Source organism: Acinonyx jubatus, chromosome B2, assembly GCF_027475565.1.
Source record: "Acinonyx jubatus isolate Ajub_Pintada_27869175 chromosome B2, VMU_Ajub_asm_v1.0, whole genome shotgun sequence".
NCBI lineage: Eukaryota > Metazoa > Chordata > Mammalia > Carnivora > Felidae > Acinonyx > Acinonyx jubatus.
The window spans coordinates 75782943-75807500 of NC_069385.1; the positions used below are offsets into that span (position 1 = coordinate 75782943).

Here is a 24558-nt window from a genome sequence, read left to right on the forward strand (position 1 = left end):
ACTGACACAAGATGTCTAGGATTATTGCTTATTGCCAGGATGGGAAAGATGGAATAGCAGGGAAGATTTCAAAGACTCAAAGATAGTAAAAGCTAACTGTCAGCCTTCCTTGGAGGCAGGGAAAAGTATGCTTCATGTTAGCCAGACCTAGAAATTGCTATTTTTACAGGCAAAGCATTTGCCATTTGCAAGACCACAATAGTAAGTTTGAGGCTCAGGTTATCAGTCAAACTCAAAAGACACTGCTGGTTTACCTCATTCTGACTTCACTTAGAAGGTTACATAACACAAAGTGCAGCGGTAACATCATAGAGGCCTCAGACACTCAGATTCAGCTTCCAATGTTCCTCCTCAGTCACCACAAGGAATGCATTTTGGTCATATGGTTGGCAAGGGATTGATGTGTGTGTGGGTCACATCAGCACAAGGACGTTGCCACGTTCAGAGTCTCTCAGCTTAAATTCCCTGCTAGTCATGTTGCACCTGAAACAGTGACTAGGTCTTATTTTTTCATGTAATGAACAATCCTGTACAGGTGTAGCAGGCATAGAACATTCATTCTTGGGTTAGTAATGAGTAATGACTTCATTAAAGGACCCTCATCACCTTTTAGAATTGTAGGAAGTTTGATATGAAGTCAAGTCATTTTTCGGTAATTTTTTTTAATGTTTATTTATTTATTTTGAGGAAGAGAGAGAAAAAGCAGGGGAGGGGCAGAGAGAGAATCCCAAGCAGGCTCCGCACTGTCAGCACAGAGCCCAACGTGAGGCTCCATCCCACGACGGTGAGATCATGGAGGTCAGATCTTTTCTTAAGAGGCCCGAAAGGATAATCACAGCCTAGCTGTTGACGCTTTCCTTCCATCAGTCTTTCAGACTGGTTATTTAACAAACTTTCCCAGGGGCAGTAGCAGTTCTTTTGTGTCTTTCCCACTCTCTCCAGACTACCCTGGTTAAATATGACACTCTTGTTTGCTGAATCCATTTCATATTAGTGACCACCAGCTGGTATTTTGTGAATGGTGAAGAACCAGGGTTCCACCGTAACAAAGTGCTGTGCACTTTGGAACCTACAAATATGATAAGAGGCAGTGCACTTAACACACATCACAGCTGGTTACCTGGGGAAAAAATACTGGCTCACCTGGGTTTCCTCCTGGCCTGGGTGTTCTTCATAGCAGCTTCAAATGGGTCACAGAAGCTTTTAAGCTCTTACAAAACCAATAACCTTAATTCGGGTTTTCAAAGTTCAGCAATAGGTTTTATTTTAATAGGCCACAGAAATAGCATAGTTTTCAGTGGTTATTTGGGGGAAATGACCTTGTCAATTTTCAAAAAGGAGATTACTGGAGCACCTGGGTGGCTCAGTCAGCTGGGCATCCAACTTCAGCTCAGCCCATGATCTTGCAGTTTGTGGGTTCAAGCCCTACATCGGGCTCTGTGCTGATAGCTCAGAGCCTTCAGCCTACTTCAGATTCTGTGTCTGCCTCTCTCTCCCCCTCTCCCACTCACACTCTCTCTCTCTCTTAAAAATAAACATAAAAATACTGTTAATAAATAAATAAAAGATTACTGATTATAAGCCTTTTGCCTTGCAGTTATAATTAAAGTTATGGCATGTGAAATCAAATGTTCTGGCTTTTTGCAGAATTCTCAGAAGTCTTTAAAACACAATGTTCCCTTCCAGTTCCAAGTTAGAAGTCAGTGGCAGAGCCAAGAGATGTGATCCTGGGGGTGAGATAGGGTCTAAAACACATGTGGAACAAGCAGGAATAGTTTTGTCACCCACTGCCAAGTGCAGTGTCGGGTACCTGAGCCTGCACAGCTTCGTATCCAAGGAGGTCGAACAAGGAAGTACACACAAAGTGCAAGTTAGAACTCACCAGAAGCAAGCTTGAATTTCTCGATTGTGTCATCCATCCTGAAATCTTAGTAAAATGAGATAGAAAGGGAGAAAATTGGTGATGAAAGTGACAGTGTCATTTACATAGGTTTTATTGACTGTACACTTCCCATTTTTTCCAGTGCATCATCTTGTGACCTCTTCAGTGATGGGAAACGTATTTTGTGCACATTTTTTCCTTTCTCTATTTTTTTATTTAAATAAATGAATTTTTAGTTTAAGTAGGTGTAAATGGGTTTTAATGTCTAGCTTGTTCTACAGACAATTCTTATAATTTAATCTGTACGTATCTGGGTCTGATTTACTTGGCCTGAAGTCAACTATTCTTTTACCTTATATCCTGATATAAGAGACTTTTAAATTCTAATTTCTCTATATCTTAAGTATTTGGACTGGTTTTTCATACTTCTGTTTTGCTTATTTAGAAACATTTCTCATATTTGTTCAGGTAACACAGCAAGAATCCATGTTCTCATTGAAGAATATCATGGAATATTAATATAATTTTGTACTATGAACTAGAAGCAAATTTCCTCGCCAAAAAAACCTGCTAAAGTACCCATTATAAAATCCCAGTTACATTTATACATTAAATCCAGCTGACAGCAGCTATTTCAGAGTTTTCAGACTGCCCAGACATTTCTGTTGAATGAATATCAATGGTAGAACAAATATTTGGGGTACTATGTTATGATAATTTGCAGTGAGGCTTAACATGTGTGTTATACTTGTGTGTGTGTGTGTATAGGGAGAGAGCAGCCAAGTCCACAATAAAGAGGAAGCTTTTTTTTTTTCCCTAAAGATAAATGAGCCCAATCATAGATAACAAGGAAATCCACAAATGTCATGTTCAAAGTAAGAATTTGAACCAAAAACAAAAACAAAAAAAGCAGGAGGGAAAGTTGTATTTCATGAGTCTCTAGAATCTTGAATTACTGGCTTTTGTTAATAAGACTGTTTTGTAAGAGAATAAAAAAGAAAAATAATACACAGACTCAGTAATGGAAGGTGTAGACTCTTTAAAAGTAACGTTGGTTTTTGAACAGGGCTTTTGCTCCCCAGATTTTTTTGAGGGAATAAATTTACATGTAAGTCACAGGGTAAATGTAATAAATATGTAGTATAATTAAATGTTAAAATGATCTTTAGAATTTTTAAACCAAAAATTAAGAATCATCTCAAATTGGGGGGAAAGCTTTGTCAAAAATTGATATGTAATTTAAAACTAGAAAAAAAAGATCAAACGGACAGTCTTTTAAATTGGGCATATCTCTCATAAAAACTGGCTATTTTTTATTCTAATTTACTCTTCTAGAACTGTCAAATAATACCAACTCCAGAACTGAACTATGCATGAAATATCATCTTAGTCGTCTTCTGCCCCTTGAGTAAAAATTTCAAGTTCTGTTTGGTGTACCCAGAATGGTGAAACTAGACAATATTCTAGAAGAGACAACTGTTTTGGCCAAAGAGGACAGACTTAAAGAATAATCTTTCTAAATCATTGAGATTACTGATAAGATATAGATATTATCCATAGCTCAGGTGGAATCTTACTAGAAACTTGAAAGTTAAGTTTCTATCAAACAAATGGAAATATTATTTCATACAGTGAGTAATAAAGCTCTCAAACGCCTCTTCAGATATACCAAATGAAAATATAGATGTTTGAAATATATAGATTTCTGGATGACAGATGTAAAAGTGGATGATTAAGAGAGATTTTTGGGGCGCCTGGGTGGTGCAGTCGGTTAAGCGTCCGACTTCAGCCAGGTCACGATCTCGCGGTCCGTGAGTTCGAGCCCCGCGTCAGGCTCTGGGCTGATGGCTCGGAGCCTGGAGCCTGTTTCCGATTCTGTGTCTCCCTCTCTCTCTCTCCCTCCCCCATTCATGCTCTGTCTCTCTCTGTCCCAAAAATAAATAAAAAACGTTGAAAAAAAATTAAAAAAAAAAAAAAAAGAGAGAGATTTTACCTCACTTCTGAGGTTGACAGCAAGCAAGAAAACCATTTTCTTCCATTATAGTCACAGTTCTGGGGTGACTTCCCATAAATTTGTACTAGTGTAGGAATGGGCCACATCCTACGTTTAATTCTAAAGGCAGGGAATCATACAGGCCAGTCTTTGAGGCCATTTGTAGTTTTTGTATTCTCTGTTAACCACATGACATAGATGACTTTTTAGCAGAGCCACAGAGGTCTTTAAATTGATTTTTAAAATATAAAAATGTTCAATGTGGAGTTAATAACTAATAATAGCCACTAAATGAGAAGGTCTACAGAGAACCAATTCTTTCATACTCTGTGGGGTTGGGAGACAGTCTGAAATGTGTCAGACAAAAGACTCTCAGGCTGTTAATCCTAGAAATACTATCTCAGATTGATCTTAGTAAATAGAATGTGTTAATAACTGACTATATTACAGAGTAATTGAGATGGCATCATCTTTAACATAAAAGAAGACTACCAGTAGTTTTAATTTTTTACTCTCCTGACCCAACTGATCTATTATATTGACTGTGGCCATCAATTTTGATATATCTGTTAATAGAACTTCCTTAAGTGTATAGGCTGTTTCCCTTAGAAAGATAGATTCTAAGACTAAGTATCTGTGACAAAAGGCAGTGTGTCTGTAGATGGTTGAGCACTTGAAGATAGTTGGTGATTCATTATAGTGTAGGACAGTCCAAATATGCCTGCAGGATGTCTGGAAGCCTATTGATTATTAGCTTAAATTCCATAGAATATCTTTCTTAATGTAACTTAGAACCATATAGAAAGAAATATTAGTGGTGTGAGTTTTCTTACCTCTATTCCAGGGCTCTAAAAGTTTTCACTTAACAGGAGGAGTTCCCCTCATTAATATCTATAATTCATTTAAAGTATAACAATAGATTTTTTCTTTAAGATAATCAGTTGGCTATTTTATAGCACTTTATAGCTTTTCAATTAGTTTAGGTTTATGAGGGCACATACTGAGCATAATGCACAGAACTGAGCATAATGGGAAAAAGTCATCTTTCTAGATCTCTGTCAACTTCGTAAGCCACAGGAAGAGTACAACTCTGATGTTACTCCTGGCTGTGGAAATGAAGCGTGTAGTATTGTGGTGAAGAACCCAAGCTCTGGAAGATTCCTGTGTGGAATCCTCTCTCTTACTTGCCATCATTTGGCCTTGGGCAGATTATTTAACCTCTCTGGCCTCAGTATTTTCATCTGCGAAACTTCATAGAGTTGGGGTGAGGATGAAATGAGCTAATGTATGTTTGGGGTTGAACAATACAATCCTGCTATTTTTGTAGGACCAAAATGGTCAAATATTGACAATTCATATGGTTTGTATGGTTCAACCTTTAAAAATTCTTAGGGGCGCCTGGGTGGCTCAGTCGGTTAAGCGTCCGACTTCGGCTCAGGTCATGATCTTGCAGTTTGTGAGTTCGAGCCCCATGTTGGGCTCTGTGCTGACAGGCCTGGAGCCTGCTTCAGGTTCTCTGTCTCCCTCTTTCTCTGCCCCTCTCTCGCTCATGCTCTGTCTCTCTCTCCTTCAAAAATAAATAAACATTTAAAAAATTAAAAAATAATAATAAAAGTAAAAATCTTTAGAACTTGGTGAGCCCCATGACAGTGTTAGCTTTACCCTTTCTTAAAAGTTTAAGCTTTCTCGAAGAAGGGGCTAATTTTTTTTTCATTGTTTATTCACCTATGGATGTGATCTGCTTATGTTATGAAACTCAGTAGCACTAAGTACATGAGCCCTGTGTTGTAAATGCATGTTTTTCCCTTTCTACTACTGAATATTGGGTGGATATGTTAACTTCCCTTTGCATCACTTCTAGTGATAGACAGGATTGAATCAGATGATCCAAGGCTTTCTCCAACACTAATATGCTATGATTCTACAATAAGTTTTCTCTTCTTGGCCAAGTTTTAAGAAACGGAGATTCGAGAACAATTCTCTCCGCATTCACCTATATCAAAGAGAACCACACCAAAGAAAAATTGCCTAAATTAATCACAGCCATTTTCCAACTTGAGGTGTGGTATGTTTCAAGACACTCAGCATTAACACAGCCATCAATCTCCTTAAAACCAAACGATCCTATCCACAAAAATAATTACTTCTCACCCATCCTTGCTTCATAGTATTCTTAAAGATCTAGAGAATGTCTTTTATTCAATGCTTATGTTACTAAAATCCTAAAGGTCACCTCAGTAGCCACTGTGAACTTTAAAGACCATCCTCTATTAGGTAACAGTTTTCTGAGTTGCATTGTTTTCATACATCTATAAGGAAAGCCTAAACTTGTGTCATTATCAATATCCAGGAACAACATGACTTGAACATTATTGTCTGCTTTAGAAAATAGTAATCGGAGAATTTCAGTGAAAGTCATTTTCAGTATTATAAACTGGTTTTACAGAATGTAAGCTTAAGGATTTTTTAAAGCATTTGTTATGTTTTTGCAAGAAGTTTCCGAAAAAGAAAAGATGCGGCTAGATTAGAAGGGAATATTTACACCCAAACTAAATATAGAAAAGACTTCTGGAAGTAATAAAATTCTTTAATAATAGAGCATCCTCTATTAAGAAATTGCTGCCTTCTCCAGTTGTATGTTTCATAAAGAAGCAATACAGAGAGAGCTTTGCTTCTACTTCTATCTGTTGAGAGAAATTATTTGCTTCCAGCCTTCAAAAGATGAATAATTTGAATTTTGGTTGCTTTACAGTGGCCTCTGATTTTTCCCCACCTTTTGTATTCAAAAGTGTCCTTATTCAGTAAACATTAATCCAGTGTTTTAGGCATTGTGCTGATTAGTGAAAAACAGGAGGAGACACAGTTCCTGATCACCAAAAAGCCATCCCCAGAGTGGGGTTTGGGGGTGGAAATAAAGACATATGATGGGAATAGGATGAAGATATGTATCAGATGCAGAGGGCACAGAGGCAGAGCATGTAACTAACTCACTTGGACTTGGGGTGGGAGGAGTGGGCATAGCTGTGCCTGATAGTAGTGGGTGACAGTATCAGTCCAAGAGGCCTTCCTGGAGTAGGCATCTGAGTCACCATGATGGTGTTATGGATGCAATCTAGTTTGCAGGGAAGGGGCAGGGAACAGAGACAGAAGAGCTTGATTACTATGCAAAGGAATCTGCGTTAGATGAATCTGAAAGTTATGGAGAGCCATTGAAGGACACTATTTAGAGAAGTAACTTTGTCAGCATTTTCCACTCAGAAAGATCACTCTAGCTGCACTGCAGAGACTAGATTGGAGGAGGTCCAGACTAGAGGCAGGAAGCCCCTCTGGGTGGCTATTGATGAATCCTGAGAGCTGAGTGAGGGAAGCCCACACTTAGCAGTAGCAGCAATGGGATAAGAACATGTATGAAAGATGTTAAGAAGGATTTGATGGCAGAGTGCATGAATATTTTTATGATTTATATTTTATTATTATACTTAGCCAGTGTGTACAACTGAGCATTTTCTAGCTCCCTGATACTGTGATTTGAAGAATCAAAATTTTAATGTATTGAAATTATCTCCATTTGAACCCTATTGGGACCTTCTTAGCTCTGTGTAGCTCCATTGTAATGATAGATTTGGTTGCCCCAGGTTCTCTCAGCCAGGGTTGAGATATATTCTTATGTGCTACTTCCTTTCTAATTAAATTAGATCTCATTGTATTAATGACATGTATTAATGTCTCATGTATTATGACAAAACCAGCAGTTTCCAGAGGGGAGATTGGGGGTGGGGGGCGCGGTGGGGGGAAGATAGGTAAGTAGCTGATAGGGATTAAAGAGAATACTTATCACGATGACCACTGACTAATGTATAGAATTGTTGATTCACAATATTATATACCTGAAACACTAGTAAAACACTGAATGTTATACTTGAATTTTAGAAAATCAGTAAAAATCATTTAAAAATACATGACAGATATCAAAATATGTGAAAAAACTTAAAAAAAACTAACTTCCAGGTTTCATTGACTTCTTATCTGCCTGCATTCGATTCCTTCTCAGTCTTCTGTAACTCTTCCTGACTCTGTTTTTCTTGTCTTTACCTACATTTAGTTGTTTCTGCTTATATTTTTCTGGAACTGTTTTTTTCCCCCCAGGATTTGGGGGTTCTTTTATGGCCCCTTCTCCATCACCGGTGACTCCAGCTCAGAATAACCTGCTGCAGCCCAATTTCGAAGCAGCCTTTGGAACAACGCCTTCAACTTCTAGCAGCAGCTCCTTTGATCCATCAGGTGAGGCAGTGACTTTCAAACGTTCTTTGCATTTGTTCTGATTATAAAATATACTACCTAAGGTTAGTGTGATATCAGAAAACTCATAAGCAAATACTGAGTGGCGACCTGGTTTTAAAACTTTAATAAATCTTTTATTCTGTGTTTTAAGTAAATATTTCAGTATATTTTAGAAGATTTAAGGATAACCTGTAATCCTTTTCTGTGTTTCTGTTTTAAATTTTTAGCAGAGATCTAACGGCACACACACCATCTGTTTGCATGAGCTTACGTGCACATGGTTTAGAGACAGTTAAGGGAAAACAAACATTTTATGCAGATCTGAATGTGTGGACACTTCCAACTGCTATTGCTTACACCCTCTGAAGCTTGCATGGCCTCGGTTTTATGAAGTTGAGACACAAATAGTATTCTTTGCCTGCCTTTAATCTTTCATCCTGCTGTCATTTTGTTTGTATTCTCTTCCATTCTACTCTTCCCATGCTGGGTCCTTACTACAAATTTTCAATTGGTGAGTTTTTGGCAATTAAATGTGCTTCAGAAACACCCTAAATATATCCCCTGCCTGACAATTTGGTTGCTTCTATTGCCAGTGCCTAGTTGAATGCTGTCCCTTTCCAATTTAGAATTACCGTATGGTAGTGTTTGTGGTAAATATTCGAAGTTCTTTAACAAAAACTACCCACAAAAATTTTGACGCGGATAAGATATTAGCAACAATTTATGTAGATCTTTTGAGTCTGCATTTTGAATGGTCTTTCTGTATTCGAGGAATGAAACAAGTGGTAACTGGTTACATAGTGATTAGGAAACATCAATAATAGAATGATTTCTAATGTTTAAAATAGTTTTTCCCTTAAACATTCCTTGAAAGTTAGAACCTAAATTGATTACTATAATGAGGAGGGGGAGGGTCACAATTTTTTACTTCTAAAATATGGTTTTATTCCACCACTAACTTCGTAAGAAACTAGGAGATCTAGCCTTATTTCTCATTTAGAATTGTTTTAAAGATAAGCATTATAGGAAAACAAAATAAGCATTGTAGGATCTGAGAGTACATTATCTAGGCTTTGCTGTAAATTACTACCATTTTCAATAAAAAAGTATTTTAGTGATTGTTTTTAATAAGAGTACCACTTATTGAGTGCCTATATAGAGCAAGCATTATAATAAAGACATGACATATATTATCTAATTTGATCTTGACAACAGGACCATGTGGTAGTAGTATTCTTCGCATTAGTTTTCAGAGGAGAAAACTGTAGCTCAGACAGTGATTTTCTCAAATTCACACAGTTAGTGAGGCATGCGACTAAACTGAGCCTAATTCCAACCCCAAAATCTGTGCTCTTTCCTGTACATTACACAGATTTTTTTCCATCTTTATTTATGTTTACTAGTATTTCTGTACTTTATGGGTAGACATATGTAGACATGTTCTTCTACGTGTTACAGTCATAAAAAGTGTGAATTACATGCCTTCTTTTGTAAGATTGTACATTCACTTGCTTTATAGTTTTTCAAAAGACAATTTCCATTTAAGTTTCCATATGGCCTTATTTTTTCAATTATTCTGACTCTGGTCTATTTGATTTTTAGTGTTTGATGGTCTAGGTGATCTACTGATGCCAACCATGGCACCAGCCGGGCAGCCTGCACCCATCTCAATGGTACCCCCCAGTCCAGCCATGGCAGCAAGCAAAGCCCTTGGGAGTGACCTTGATTCATCTCTTGCCAGCTTAGTAGGCAGTGAGTAATACAGTTGTTTGTTGTTGGGTTTTTTACTGTATCATATGTGAATTTTTGTTCTCTATCCTTTCGTATATATTTGTTTCTGGATTCACTTACAGGTGAGTATATCAAGGAGCGGACAGAAATTCTTAATGTTCTACCCAGTACAGTTCCTTGAAGGATAGACAATTGTTGTGCCATTGTTTCACAAGCAGCACCCATGCCGTTTTTAGTATAAATTACTAAAGGGATAGAGAGCATACGCAAGTGTCAAACCAAGTACATTATGTATACTAAGTACTTAATTTTTCATTTCACTTGGAAATAAGAACGCAGAGTAACTTAAATACTGAAATAATGACAATTGACCATCCATGTGAATTTTGGTTACTCATTCAACAAATATTTACTGACTACCAAGCACTCTTCCAGGCTCTAAGGCTAAATCAGTGAACAAAACAGGTATAAATTTCTGTTCTTACGGTGCTCAGGAAGGGGAGAGACAGTTTGAAATAAGTAAGTTCTGTAGTACATGAGGTCATAAGCATTCTGGGGAAGAAACAGACCGGGAGAAGAGGAGTTGGGAACACTGCAGAGGGGAGTTGGGTTCCCTGAGAAGGTATATTTTGAGCAAAGATCTGAAGGTAAAGGAATGAACCACATGGATCTGAGGGAGAATATTTGCAGGCAGAGAAGATAGCCAGTGCAAAGGCATTGGGGCAGAAAACTGCCTGTCATATTTGAGGAATAATAAGGAGACCAGAGGCTAGAGATGGGTAAAGAGAGAGTCCTAGGAGATGAGGGCAGCTAGTATAAAGACTTGCCTTTCTTTTAACCCTGAATTTGATTCTTTATTAAGGTGAATGGGTTCACACTGCCAATACCTTTCACTTTTCTCAAGGCTTTGGCAGATCCTTGATACAGACTTTTTTTTTTCCTATGCATTATCCAATGGACATATTTTTCCCATTCATTGTCCCTGGTGTGAGCATCCATGAAAATGCTTTGAGGACACCCATGGAGAGATGATTTGAGTATTTGTTCCTACACTAAAATTTCAACTCACTGAAGGACAGTTGGCAGTCGTAACTGCTTTCACTGGCACTGCAATGTATGATCCTGATTCTCCTTCAAAAATAAGGATTTATACCTCCAGCCCCTGAGAGTACAGTTTTGATTGCAAAGGGTAGCAAGAAAGAATATTTTTGAGTAATTAAATTGCTGTGTCCTCTTTATAGTAATGATTACATGAATTCATGTATTTATCAAAATGTATAGAAATATAACAACCTCCCCAAAAAAAACACTGATTTTCATTTTAAGTAAAAGTGAAGTATTTTTTAATAAAATATCTTCCAAAACTGAAAAAAAAAAAAAGATCTACATACCCCCTATCAATATTCCAGTTTCCTTGTTTTGTTTTTTTTTAAATTTTTTTTCAACGTTTTTTTTATTTATTTTTGGGACAGAGAGAGACAGAGCATGAACGGGGGAGGGGCAGAGAGAGGGAGACACAGAATCGGAAACAGGCTCCAGGCTCCGAGCCATCAGCCCAGAGCCTGACGCGGGGCTCGAACTCACAGACCGCGAGATCGTGACCTGGCTGAAGCCGGACGCTTAACCGACTGCACCACCCAGGCACCCCACCAGTTTCCTTGTTTATAGAGCTTGATGAGTTGAACCTAAAATTCGTATGAAAATGCAAGGAAGCCAGAATAGCCAAACATTCTAAGTAAAGAAGAATAACCTTGGAAGACTCACATTTAGTGATTTTAAAACTTACTACAAAGCTATAGTAATTAAGAGAAGTGGTATTGCCTAGGGATGGGCATATACCTCAGTGGAATAGAATAACAGTCTAGAAATAAGCATACATCTGTGGTCAGTTGGTTATCACCAAAGTTGCCAATACAGTTCAATGGGAAAAGAATTATCTTTCCAACAAATGGTGTCAGGATAGCTGGACATCCACGTGCAGAAGGATGGAGTTAGATATCTTGCTTACTGCAAAATAATTAATTCACAGTGGATCATAGAACTGTATGGATCGTAAGTGCCAAAACTATAAAACTCTTAGAAGAAAATGTGTTAGTAAACAAATCTTCGTGACCTTGGATTGGATAATGTTCTTAGATATGACACCAAAAGCACAAGCAATGATAGATCAAAATAGATAAATAGAACTACATTAAAATTAAAAACTTTTGTGCTACAAATGACACTGTCAAGAAATTTAAAAAAATAACCCACAGAATGGGAGAAGGTATCTGTAAAACATATATCTGCTAAGGAACTTATACCCAAAATAAATAAAGAACTCTTACAACTCAATAATGAAAATACAAATAACGCAATTTTATTTTTTTTAAGTTTATTTATTTTGAGAGAGAGAGAAAGTGAGTGGGTAGGGGCAGAGAGGGGGGGAGAGAATCCCAAGCAGGCTTTGCAGGGTTAGCGCAGAGCCCTATGTGATGTCGGGCTCAAACTCACGAACTGTGAGATCACGACCTGAGCCAAAATCAAGAGTCGGATGCTCAACCGACTGAGCCACCCAAGTGCCCCCAAATAACCCAATTTTAAAATGGCCGAATGATTTGAATAGGTCTTTCTCCACAGAAGATATATATATGGTCAATATGCACATGAAAAGATGCTCCACACCAGTCATCTGGGAAATGCGTATCTAAACCACATGAGATATCACTTCTCACCCATTAGGATGGCCATAATTAAAAAAAAATAAATAAATAAACAAAAACAAAAGAAAAAAAACAGTGCTGATGAGAATGTGGAGACATTGAAACTCTAGCGTTGCTGGTGAAAATGCAACTGTGGAAAGCAGTTTGGCAGTTTCTCCAGACCTGAAACAGTTACCCTTACAGAGCATACCATATAACTAGCCTAGAAGCTCTTCCCATACATCTCTGCCCAGCTTTGCTCAAATCTCACCTCCCTGAGGCCTTCCCTGAACACCCTGTTTAATGCCCATCACCCTCATCCTACCTGACCAGATCCCTCGTGCCCTGCTCTTCCTTTGCTTATTTCCGTAGGCTTTCCTATCACCTTGTAGTAGCCTACATAATTTACTTTATTATTTTATTGTTTTATTCTCCATCTCACTCTATTAGAATGCACATTCCCCTAGGATCAAGATCTTTGTTTTCTTTACTAATGCATCCTATGGGCTTACAACAGTGCCTGGCGTCTATGGAGGCTCAATAAATATTTGCTGAAGTAATCAGTGAATTGAGATTAGAGTGGAATGAGTAAGCCAATTATGTCAGGAGTCCCCAAGACCACCTTCACATTCAGAGATCCACTAGAATTCAGAGGGCTCAGCAGCACATAGTTGTACTCACAGCTAAGATTTATTACAGCAGCATAATAAGGACACAGAGCTGGATCATTAGGGCAAAAGACACAGGCAAGTTTGGAAGTATCCATATACCGACTTCCTTATGCTCTCTCCTTCCCATGAGGGGAAAAGCATACAAAAATGCAGCAACACGTGTGATATTTCTGCCCAGGGAAGCCCTGTAGAGACTCCACACCCAGGTCTTTTATCGGATGCTGATCATGTAGGCACTCTGCTTAACACAGCCCAAAATTTCAGTCTTGCAGAAAGAAGGAAAGCAGGTGTTCAGCATAAACCACATTGTTTGTACAAACAGTTTAGACACAGTAGCCACCCTTATCATTAGGAAAAGTATTACCGCAGCATGGAGAACAGTTTACTAAGCTGAGTTCCTAGATGCCAGCCACATAGGCCTTTCTAAGAGAACAGTCTCAAGCGTGCTGTGTTTACTCTTTCCTAGATACCAGCTGACATTAAAATGTGATCCTTAAGTATAATGTGAAGTAAAAGAAAATGTTAGATTTCTGAACATGTTTCCTAACATAGTTTCTCCTTTGTAAAATTGAATACAGTCATTCTTGGGCAAAATGTGGACTTTTTCTAGAACTCTCTTTGATCTTTTAAATGTCATATCATTTAAGCTGAGTATAGAGGTTTAAGTTCTTTTTTCTTTTATCCTTTTATAGATCTTGGAATTTCTGGTACCACATCGAAAAAGTAAGTGTTTTTGAAATTATCTGGTTTCTTGTGGCAGTGTATTTACATTTATTTGAGACGATTAAATGCATTGGAGTAATAACTCATTCTCGAGCTCAGTAATTTCAAAATTGGTTTTTATTGCATTCTGGACTCTTGTTTTTGTTATTATTCTACTGGAACCTCCAAACTGTTGGCTCTGCAAGGAAAAGGAACAATCTATTTTGGTCTCCAAGATTGTCACTAAATTATAGCTAGAAATACTTCAGAATTATGGTTTGAATGCTTTAATAGCTTTAAATTCTAGAACACTATTCCTAGCTAACATTGGTTTTTAAAAGTCTGTCATGGAGGATCAATTTTAAGGAAGGATAGAAAGAATGGTCAACGATGTACCCTCTCTTTAGATGCACATTTCAGTACCTTTGAAATTGGGATGCATTTTACAGTAGATATATCTGACAGTCACTGTAAGGCAGGTTGTAGTCATGATGCAGTTGTGTGAAACCTTCTGATGAACCCTCCCACATCTAGAAGAAGTGCCATGATGGATGAAACAAACTACAGATATTTGATAAAGTATAGAGTATTTATGATATTTGGAAGTTTTTGTAACCAGTGAGGAATTTGGTTGAATTTTGTGGCACATTCTTCTATTGGAAGAATGCATGTTCCTCTAGGATCAGGATCTTCGTTTTCTTCACTAATAATCCCAAGTGCTTACAACAGTGCCTGGCATCTATAGAGGCTCAATAAATATTGAGATCCAAACTCTAAATGATTTTTTATCAAATTCTTTTTTATACTGTCTTAGATAGAATACAGTAAGACTCCTCTATAAGTTTAATTTGTTCTCTTTATTACCACTTGCCTTAAACAGACTACATCTAATCCCAAATAAAAGTATCTAAGGAGCCACACACATTGTTTTCTGAGTAGTGTGTTTTTAATACATGTGTTTGTTTTTTGCGTGCTTGATTTTAGAGGCGACCTTCAGTGGAATGCTGGAGAGAAAAAGTTAACGGGTGGAGCCAACTGGCAGCCCAAAGTCGCCCCTGCAACCTGGTCAGCAGGTGTTCCACCAAGTGCACCTTTGGTACGTAGCCACCAGGGCCCAGGGCAGTGCTGACAATTTGCCAGTTTCCGAGCATGGGACAGAGTGCACTTTGTTTAGGTTTGCTACTGACATTGTACTTTTTCATCCACATTGAGGGGACATAAGCAGGATGCGTGATTTACCAAAATGCAAATTTCATTGACTTTCTATTAATAGATTGTGGCCCATTTTTTTATTTTCATTATTTCAAAATAGTATTTATGCTTCTTTAGATATTACTTCTGTATTTGTACAGTTATGGAAATAACTTTTCAAAATAATTCAGTATCACTGGTAATTATCCATATTTTGCTCCCATTTCTTGCCCAAGTCGCCTAATTGTCTTAAGAAGTAATGAAAACTTTTTTTTTCTTACCAGAAAGATTGGGCAGTTTTCTGTTGCGTAAATGGACTTTGATTTTAAAACTCTGTTAATTCTGCTTACCACTTTTTAAACTGAAATACTAACGCCATCTTTTCTATAAAATTTAAATAGATTTCATGTTTGTGTATTAAATTTCTATTAATACCAATCATTCACTCTGGGAAAGAGTGTATCACTGGAAGTAAAGACTATCACTTTGTAAGATTTGTTACCACAAAAAGGATGTTTCCTAAGGCAGCAAAATTTACTGTTTTCCTGTATATGCTCCATTTTTGGCTAACCTGGGCTAGTCACTGTTTCCTAAGCTCAGTTGTAATTTTTCAGCTTTGCTTACTACCTTCACCTAAGTCACTCTTTACTAAGGCTTTCTTGATGCAAACCTTTCCTTGTTGCCTGAATTAATTCCTAACCATCACCCGCCAACCCCAGCCAAACATGCATAGAAGTGAATTAGTATAAATTAGAATATAAACATTTTAGGTAGACTTTATTAAAATTAATCATGCTCCATAAATTAATTTCAATACCTGAATTATAGAATTTAAAACATGTTTTCTTTTGAATAATTTGATAAATAGTAATGTTTTTATATATAAAGTTTTATTATAATTTTATAAATAAATGTAAACCAATCTGAAAAGGGCCATTTGAACTAAAATTTACCACTAAACAATACTAATACTATTAATCAAACTACAATTTATACTGATGCGGGATCACCGAGCCCAATGGTCAAGAAAGAATTTTTGAGATATTTTACGGTGCAAAAAAGTTGTTTATTGAAGTACAGAGATAGGACCCATGGGCAGAAAAAGCCACATTGTAAATGTGAGGAGTGACTGATTATAATAGGGTTTTCTGTCTTATGGAAGGGAAGGTGACATTAGGGCTCCAGGAAATTGAGTCTATTGGTTTCTGGAGGTCTGACTATTCTCAAGATTGTGCTTTTCTTGTAAGTCATTAAGACAGTGACAAACTGATGAAGTTTCATGTCCTCCATGACTGTGATCTTTAGCAGTTAACCATTGGCTTTTTCCTTCCTTTGTTCCTGGGCAGTCTTGAGTGCCTGAGAAATGTTAAATATGTCCCTGTCCCACCTTGGGGAGATTTTTGCCCTCAGCTTGCCTTTTGTTATCTCATCAATGAATACCACATATTGACATTAAATTTCACAATTTATATTATCATTACCAAATTAAAGAAACTAATTTTCTTATTCTCTCTAAAAGAGGTCTAAAGAGACCTCATGTGTTGTTCTGAGAAGTTTATACTTTAGTGTATTGCCCTTACCAGCAGGCTTAAACTTCTCATTGTTTTTTTAACAGGTTAATTTCAGAACAGTTACAGTGATAACAGAGTTTAAAGATAGACTGGAGGAAAGCTTGGGTATCTGGCAGATAAGCTGTAGGCTTAAAAAAAGAATAAACAAAAAAGTGGTTGAGAACCACAGGTGAGGGTGGAAAGGAAGACAAGGAAGAAAATCTCAGGTAGAATCCACACAGGGGATCACTGTGAATGAAGCTACAAGACAGTGGTTGCCCGGGTTTCTTAATGGGGCGGTCACTAAACAATGAGGCCATTTAACCAAGAAGCAGAAGGAGGGAGAACTACTTTAGTAATAGTATTAAGTTGGAGACCTTCCTTGGTCAGCACCTCTCCTGAGATCAAGATTTTCACCATACAAGGTTACAGATTCATCAGATACTTAATTTACAGCTCGTCTGCTTCTTCAGGACAACAAGGGTACTCATTATCTGATTAGCAGGCACCGTCACTGGGAATGAGATTGATATTCTCTTTTTTTTTTTTTTTAACTCCAAACTCCTTATTTTTATTTATGAAGCAGAAGATGTTAAGTTATTAGTAATTAAACTCCAGGAAATAAAAGACAGTACACTTTAACATAAAGTATCCACAACAGCTGTGGAAAGAGAAACGAGACCAACAGAAATAATTTATCAGGAAGGCAGAGTCACATGTTGTTCTGTTTCTTTCTGGTTTTTTGTTATTTTCCTTGACTTTTTAGACAACAATATAAAGGCGGTCAAATGCAGAGTTATTTTATCTTCATTAACTCTAAGTCTTATATGTTGTCTATATAAATTTACTGCCATTTACCCATTTACTGCAAAGCTCTTCTTCTATAACAAAGCTCTGGCTTTGCTTTGACTTAAGAAATTATTCTGGCTTAATTACATAAGAAGGCCTCTGGCTTCTTCTCTCCACCCCGTTCTTTCATAAAATGCTGCTTCCGCTTCCCTATTCCTTAAAATATGTCTGAGTCTCTTTTTTTAAGCATATTCAAGCAAAAGAAGAGAGACAACTGAAATAAAACTTCTGCCTCAGAAGCAGCAAAGCAGTGTTTCCGTGTCCTCTGGTAATCTGCAGGCCTCTCCTTTTGAGTAGGAGATGAAAGAGCAGGTGTGAGGGTGAGCATCCTTCTGCTGCCTTCTAAAGTTTCTATTGATAGAGAAGAGCTAAGGTTACCTTCCCAGTTTGTTTCAGATTTCCCTCAACTGCTGCTTGGAGGTACAGCTGTAGAATTTTTCAGATCATAGAACTCAAGTTAGATCTAAAAATCTTAACAGGACTTGAATACTTTAAACATGTCTGCTGGCAGGGCTCTGTCGTCATGGCCATCAAGAGCCCTGTGCTTCCAGGATTACTTTTTCCTGTTGTCCAATACTCACTTAAGTTTCCATCCTACAAACTGGGAAGATTCTTGCAGTTCAGAAATATATGCATTTGGCAGGAAGCCACAGAATCCACATTTCTTTCCCTAAAAACAACTAACCTTCGTGTGCCTACATATGAAGCATTCGGTAAAATGTTGAAAAGAAAACAATAATAATAAATAAAAAAGAACCTTAGGACAAATAATATTTGGGGAGTAAATTATTAAGGGTTAATCTGTTCAAGCAAAATGGAAAACTTAGACTATATTTAAACTATTTGACCTATTTATTTCGTCAGCAATTTCCACAAGTTCATTTTATTTTGATAACTAACAAAAATCTTTTTTTTTTCCATAGCCCGAAGTTCTAATGATAACAATTCTGGTAAATAATACAGTTATCATTGTATAATTCAGTCCTGATAAATGATATGATTCTGAACAGCCTATTACCTAACCTGTTGAAATGATGAGTAAGGAGTGAATCTGAAGTATAATACCTGTTTTGTTTTTAAATTTTTTGATAAAATTTACATAAACATTAAATTCTCCATGTTCACAACTTTAAAGTGAATATTCATTCAGTATATGTTCAGTGATTTTCAGTATATTTACAGTGTTTTAAAACTGTCACTATTGTCTAACTCCAGAATAGCTCCACCACCCCAAAAAGAAACACAATCCCTTTGAATTCCCACCTCTCCCTATCCCCTGGCATCTAATAATTTACTCTATAGATTTGTCTATTCTGGGTATTCCATATCATCAGACTCCTATAATATGGAGCATTTGGTGCCTGGCTTCTTTTACTTAGCATGACATTTTCAAGGTTCATCCATGTTGTAGCACATATCAGTACCTCATTTCTTATGGCTGAATTTGGATATACCACCTTCTTCAACTGATGGGCATTTGTGTCATTTCTACTTTTTGGCTGTTATGAAAAATACTTCTGTAATTTGTAAAGAAGTTTTTGTGTGAATATATGTCCTCAGTTCTCTTGGGTGTATACCTACTAATGGAATTGCTAGGTCATGTGTAACTCTCCACTGAGCCTTTTGAAGAACTGCCAAACTTTTCCACAGCAGCCACGTCATCTTACATCCCCACCAGCAATACGTAGGGTCTCAGTTGTGGTTTTGATACAGATTTCCCTAATGATAAATGAGGTTGAGCTTTTTTTATGTGCTTCTTGGCCATTAGTTTGTTTGGTTTTTTGTTTGTTTGTTTGAGAAATATCTTCATATCCTTTGCCCATTTTATGATTGGGCTGTCTTTTTATTATTGAGTTCTAAGAAATCTTTATGTATTCTGGATACTAGATACTTATTAAATACTGTATATGATTTGCCAATATTTTCTCCCATTCTATGAGTTGCCTTTTTATTTTCTTGAGAGTGTGTGTCCTTTAATGCACAAAAGATTTGAATTTTTTAAGTTTATTTAATTATCTTGAAAGAGAGAGCTGAGCAGGGACAGAGAGAGAGGGAGACAGGTGAATCCCAGGCAGGCTCTGCACTGACAGCACAGAGCCCAACATGGGACTCGAACTCAATCGTGACCTGAGCTGAAGTTGGATGCTTAACCAACTAAGCCATCCAGGTGCCCTCAAAGGTTTTAATTCTGATAAACTTCAATTTATTTATTTTTGTTGCTTGTGCTCTTGGTGTCATATTTGAGAAACAGTTGCCTAATCCAAGATCTTGAAGATTTACACTTATGTTTCTTGCCAACAGTTTGTATACTTTTCTCTCTTACATTAGCCCTTTTACCTATTTTAGGCTCATTTTCATATATGGTATGGCACAGGGGTCCAAATTCATTATTTTGCATGTGGAAATACAGTTTTCCCAAAACCATTTATTGAAAAGACTCTTCTTCATTTATTGGCCTTGCCATCCTTGGCAAAAATCAGTTGACCATAGATGTCTGGGTTTATTTCCAGAATCTTTATTCTGTTGTATCAATTTATATGTCTGTCCTTCTGCCAGTACCGTCACTGTTTTGATGTAGCTTTGAATTAAATTTTAAAACCAGGAAGTGTGAGTCCTCCAAATTTGTTCTTCTTTTTCAAGACTGTTTGGCTATTCTGGATCTCTTGCATTCCCACAAAAATTTTAGGTTCAGATTGTCCATTTTTCCAAAAGAAGCAGTTGAAATTTTGATAGGGACTAAATGTATAAAGCAATTGAGAAATATTGCTATCTCAATATTACGTCTTCTAATCCTTGGACACAGGATATCTTTGTCTTTATCTAAGTTTTTTATTTCAACAGTGTTTTAACAAGTTGTTTAACAAAGTTTCAACAAGTCTTGTCCTTTGTTTAAGTTTCTCTTTTTAGTGATCTCTTTGCTCAATGTGGGACTCCAACCCATGACCCCAACATCAAGAGTTGCACACTCTTCTCACTAAGCCAGCCAGATGCCCCAAGTCTTGTACTTCTTTTCTTAATTTTATTCTAAGTATTTTATTGTTTTTAATGCTATTGTAAACGAATTGTCCTTTTAATTATATTTTTTTATTGTCCACTGCTAGCATACAGTGAACACTACACTGATTTTTGCATATTGATTTTGTATCCTACAACTTTGCTGAATTTGTCTATTAGTTCTAATGGGTTTTTTGGTATATTGATTCCTTAGGCATTTGTATATATAAGGTGATGTCATCTACAAATAGAGATTGTTTAATTTCTTTTTTTCTTTCTGGATGCTTTTTCTTTCTTTCTTACCTGATTGCCACAACTAGAACTTCCAATGCACCTTTGTCTTTATTCTAAGGAGAAAGCTTTCAGTCATTCAGCATTAAGTATGATGATAGCCATGTGTTCTTTGTAGATGCCCTTATTCAGGTTGAGGAATTTCCTATCTTATGTGTGTTGAGTGGATTTTTTTGTTTTTTGTCGTGAAAGGATGTTGGATGTTGTCAAATGCTTTTTCTGCATCTACTTATATGATTATGTTTTTTTTTTTTTATATTCTATCAATATTACATTGACTGGGCCAACCTTACATTTCTAGGATAAATCCCACTTGGTCATGGCATATAATTCTGTTAATATCTACTGGATTTAGTATGCTCGTATTTTGTCAAGAATTTCTGCATCAGTGTTCATAAAGGATATTGATTTATAATCTTCTAATGTCCTTGTTTGTCTTTGGTGTCAGGGAAATAATGGCATCAAACAATAATTAGGAAGTATTCCACAACTTTTTTTTTTTTTTTTTTTTGGTACGGCTTGAGAAGGATTAATATTAATTCTTCTTTATAGTTAATAGGATTCACCAGTGAGGCCATCCAGTTCTGGGCTTTTCTGTGGCATGAGTTTTTTTTATTGTTGACTATATTCCCTATGCTGCACTTTTTTCATAACTAGAAGTGTGTACCCTTTAATTCCCTTCATCTTTTTGCCCATCCACCTCCCCTCTGGCAACTACCAGTTCTTCATATGTAAGAATCCGTGTTTTTGTTTGTTCATTTGTTTGGGTTTTTACATTACACATTTAAGTGAAATCATATGATATTTGTCTTTCTCTGACTTATTTCACTTAGCACATACCCTCTAGGTCACTAATGGCAAGGTCTCATTCTTTTTTATGGCTGAGTAATATTCTAGTCCATATATACCACATCTTCTTTTTCCATTCATCTCTGGATGGACACTTAGGTTGCGTCCATATTTTGGCTATTATAAATAACGCTACAGTAAACATAACGGTGCATATATCTTTTTGAAATAGTGTTTTCATTTTCTTTGGGTAAATATTCAGTGGTGGAATCACTGGGTCATACGGTATTTCTACTTTAAGTTTTTTTAGAAACCTGCATACTGTTTTCCACAGTGGTTGCACCCATTTACATTCCCACCAACAGCACACGAGGGTTCCCTTTTCTCCACATCCTCACCAACACTTGTTATCTCTTTGTCTTTTTTATATTAACCATTCTGACAGGTGTGAGGTGATGTCTCATTGTGGTTTTCATTTGCATTTTCCTGAGGATAAGTGATGATGAGCATCTTTTCATATGTCTGTTCACCATCTGTAGGTCTTCTTTGGAAAAATGCCTGTTCAGGTCCTCTGCCTATTTTGTAATCAGATTGTTTAGCTTTGTGGTGTTGAGTTGTGTAAATTCTTTATATACTTTGGATATTAACCCCTTATCAGATCTATTATTTGCAATTATCTATTCCCTTCACTAGGTTGCCTTTTTGTTTTGTTGATTTTGATTTGGTTCCCTTTGCTATGTAAAACCTTTTTATTTGGTGTAGTCTCAGGTTTATTTTTGCTTTTGTTTCTCTTGCCTGAGGAGACATATCCATACATATGTTGCTAAGGCCGATATCCAGGAGATTACTGCCTGTTTTCTTTTAGGAGGCTTTATGGTCTCAGGTCTTACATTTAGGTCTTTAATCCACTTGAGTTTATTTTTGTGTATGATATAGGAAAGTAGTCCAGTTTCATTCTTTTGCATGTCCCTGTCCATTTTTCCCGACACTGTCTATTGAAAAGACTGTCTTTTCCTCCATTTTTTTCCTTGCCTCCATAATTGACCAAATAAGCATGGCTTATTTCTTGGCTCTCTTTTCTGTTCCCTTGATCTAAGTATCTGTTTTTGTGTCGGTATCATACTGTTTTGATTACTATCGCTTTGTAGTATAACTTGAAATCTGGTATTATGATACTTCCAGCTTTGTTTTCTTTCTCAAGATTGCATTGCTATTTGAGGTGTTTTGTAGTCCATACAAATTTTAGGATTAGTTCTAGTTCTGTGAAAAATGCTATTAGTTTTTTGATAGGAATTACATTGGATCTGTTGATGGCTTTGAGTAATATGGGCTTTTTAACAGTATTAATTCTTCCAGTCCATGAGCAAGGTATATCTTTCCATGAGTTTGTGTCATCTTCAGTTTCTTTCATCAATGTCTTCTTGTGTTCAGGGTATAGATCTTTCACTTCCTTGATTCAGTTTATTCCTAAGCATTTGAATCTTTCTGGTACAGTTGTTTTCTTAATTTCTCTTTCTGCTGCTTTGTCATTAGTGTAGAGAAGCATAATATTTCTTATATTGAGTTCATATCCTGCGATTTTACTGCATTCATTTATCAGTTCTAATGGTGTTTTGGTGGGGTCTTTAGGGTTTTCTACATATAGTATCATATCGTCTGCAAATAGTGAGAGTTTTCCTTCTCCCTTACCAATATGAATGCCTTTTATTTCTTTTTCTAGTCTGATTGCTACAGCTGGGACCTTCAGTGCTATGTTGAATAAAAGTGATCAGAGTGGACATTTTTGTATTGTTCCCTATCTTAAAGGAAAAGCTTTCAGTTTTTCACCATTGGGTATGATGTTAGCTGTGGGTTTTTCATATATGGCCTTTATTATGTTGAGGTGTATTGTCTCTCAGTTTACTTTGTTGAGAGTTTTGATCATCAATAGATATTGTATTTTGTCAAAAGCTTTTTCTACTGCTATTGAAATTATCATATGGTTCAGGACTTTTTTGATTACTGATGGAAGTTTTTTGATTACTGCTATAGTCTCTTTATTTGTTATAAATTTATTTAGATTTCTTTTATGACTTCTTCAATCTGTTTTTGTACTTTGTCTCTACTCTCGTGTTTATCATTTCCTTTCTCTGCTTTCTTTGGGTTTAGTTTGTTTCCTTTTTCCTAGCTTCTCAGTGTGGAAGTTTAGGTTATTGAGTTGAGATCTTTCTCCTGCATATGAGCTATATGCTCTTATTTCTTTGTATGTCTCAGAATTTTTTTGTTGAAACCTAGACATTTTGAATATTATAATGTGTCTACTCTAGAAATCAAATTCTATCTGTTACCTAAGGGTTTGTTGTGGCTACTCTTTGTAATTGTTTGTTTGTTTTGATTATTTAGTGACCATTCTGAACTAATTCTGTAGTCTCTGTTCTTTGTTATGTGTGGCCGTTGAAGTCTCTGCTCCTTTAGCTAAATGATGAGCTAATGATTAGGCAGAGATTACTTAAATTCCTTGAACCAGAATATCTCCCAGTCTTTGTCGAGGACCTCTGAGTGTGTGCTGGGGCAGGTCTTCAGAGTCAACCAGGCAGCTTGCAACCCTGCCTTAGCAATCACTTACAGCTTTCGCAAAGCCTCAGGGTCAGCTGGGGGCCCTCTCCTGTCTTCCCTGACCCTGCACACAGCCCTGGGCGTGTGCATGGTCTTCCAAATTCCCAGGAGTATGTCTGAGATTTTTAAACCTTTAATCCCCACATCTCCTTCTCCAGCCTTTCCTCCCAAGGTTTTTGTTTAGTCTACTGTTTTTGCCCTGTTATCCATTGCCTCAGACAGCAACAACTAAAACATTTGCCTGTAAATGGCTTCCACAAATGGCTTCCCCCAAAAGTGCTTAACAACTTTAGCACTAGGTGCATTCCCTGTTTGGTGAGACAAAGACAAGCCTTTTGAGCCAGTCTTTCCAGGGAGC

General features: G+C 36.8%; 1 protein-coding gene across 11 annotated transcripts in view; it reads left to right on the forward strand.

Annotated features, from left to right (window-relative positions):
- SNAP91 (synaptosome associated protein 91) overlaps window positions 1–24558 on the forward strand; it is a 147167-nt gene that overhangs the window by 111586 nt on the left and 11023 nt on the right. For 9 of the 11 annotated variants that reach the window (XM_053222506.1, XM_027057327.2, XM_053222509.1 and 6 more), the window contains 4 exons: window positions 8022–8156; window positions 9759–9908; window positions 13932–13962; window positions 14926–15037. In XM_053222506.1, coding sequence (XP_053078481.1) covers window positions 8022–8156; window positions 9759–9908; window positions 13932–13962; window positions 14926–15037 — 428 coding nt within the window. The remainder of the gene's footprint in view (window positions 1–8021; window positions 8157–9758; window positions 9909–13931; window positions 13963–14925; window positions 15038–24558) is intronic. The other 2 variants (XM_053222507.1, XM_053222505.1) reach the window with 1 other exon arrangement.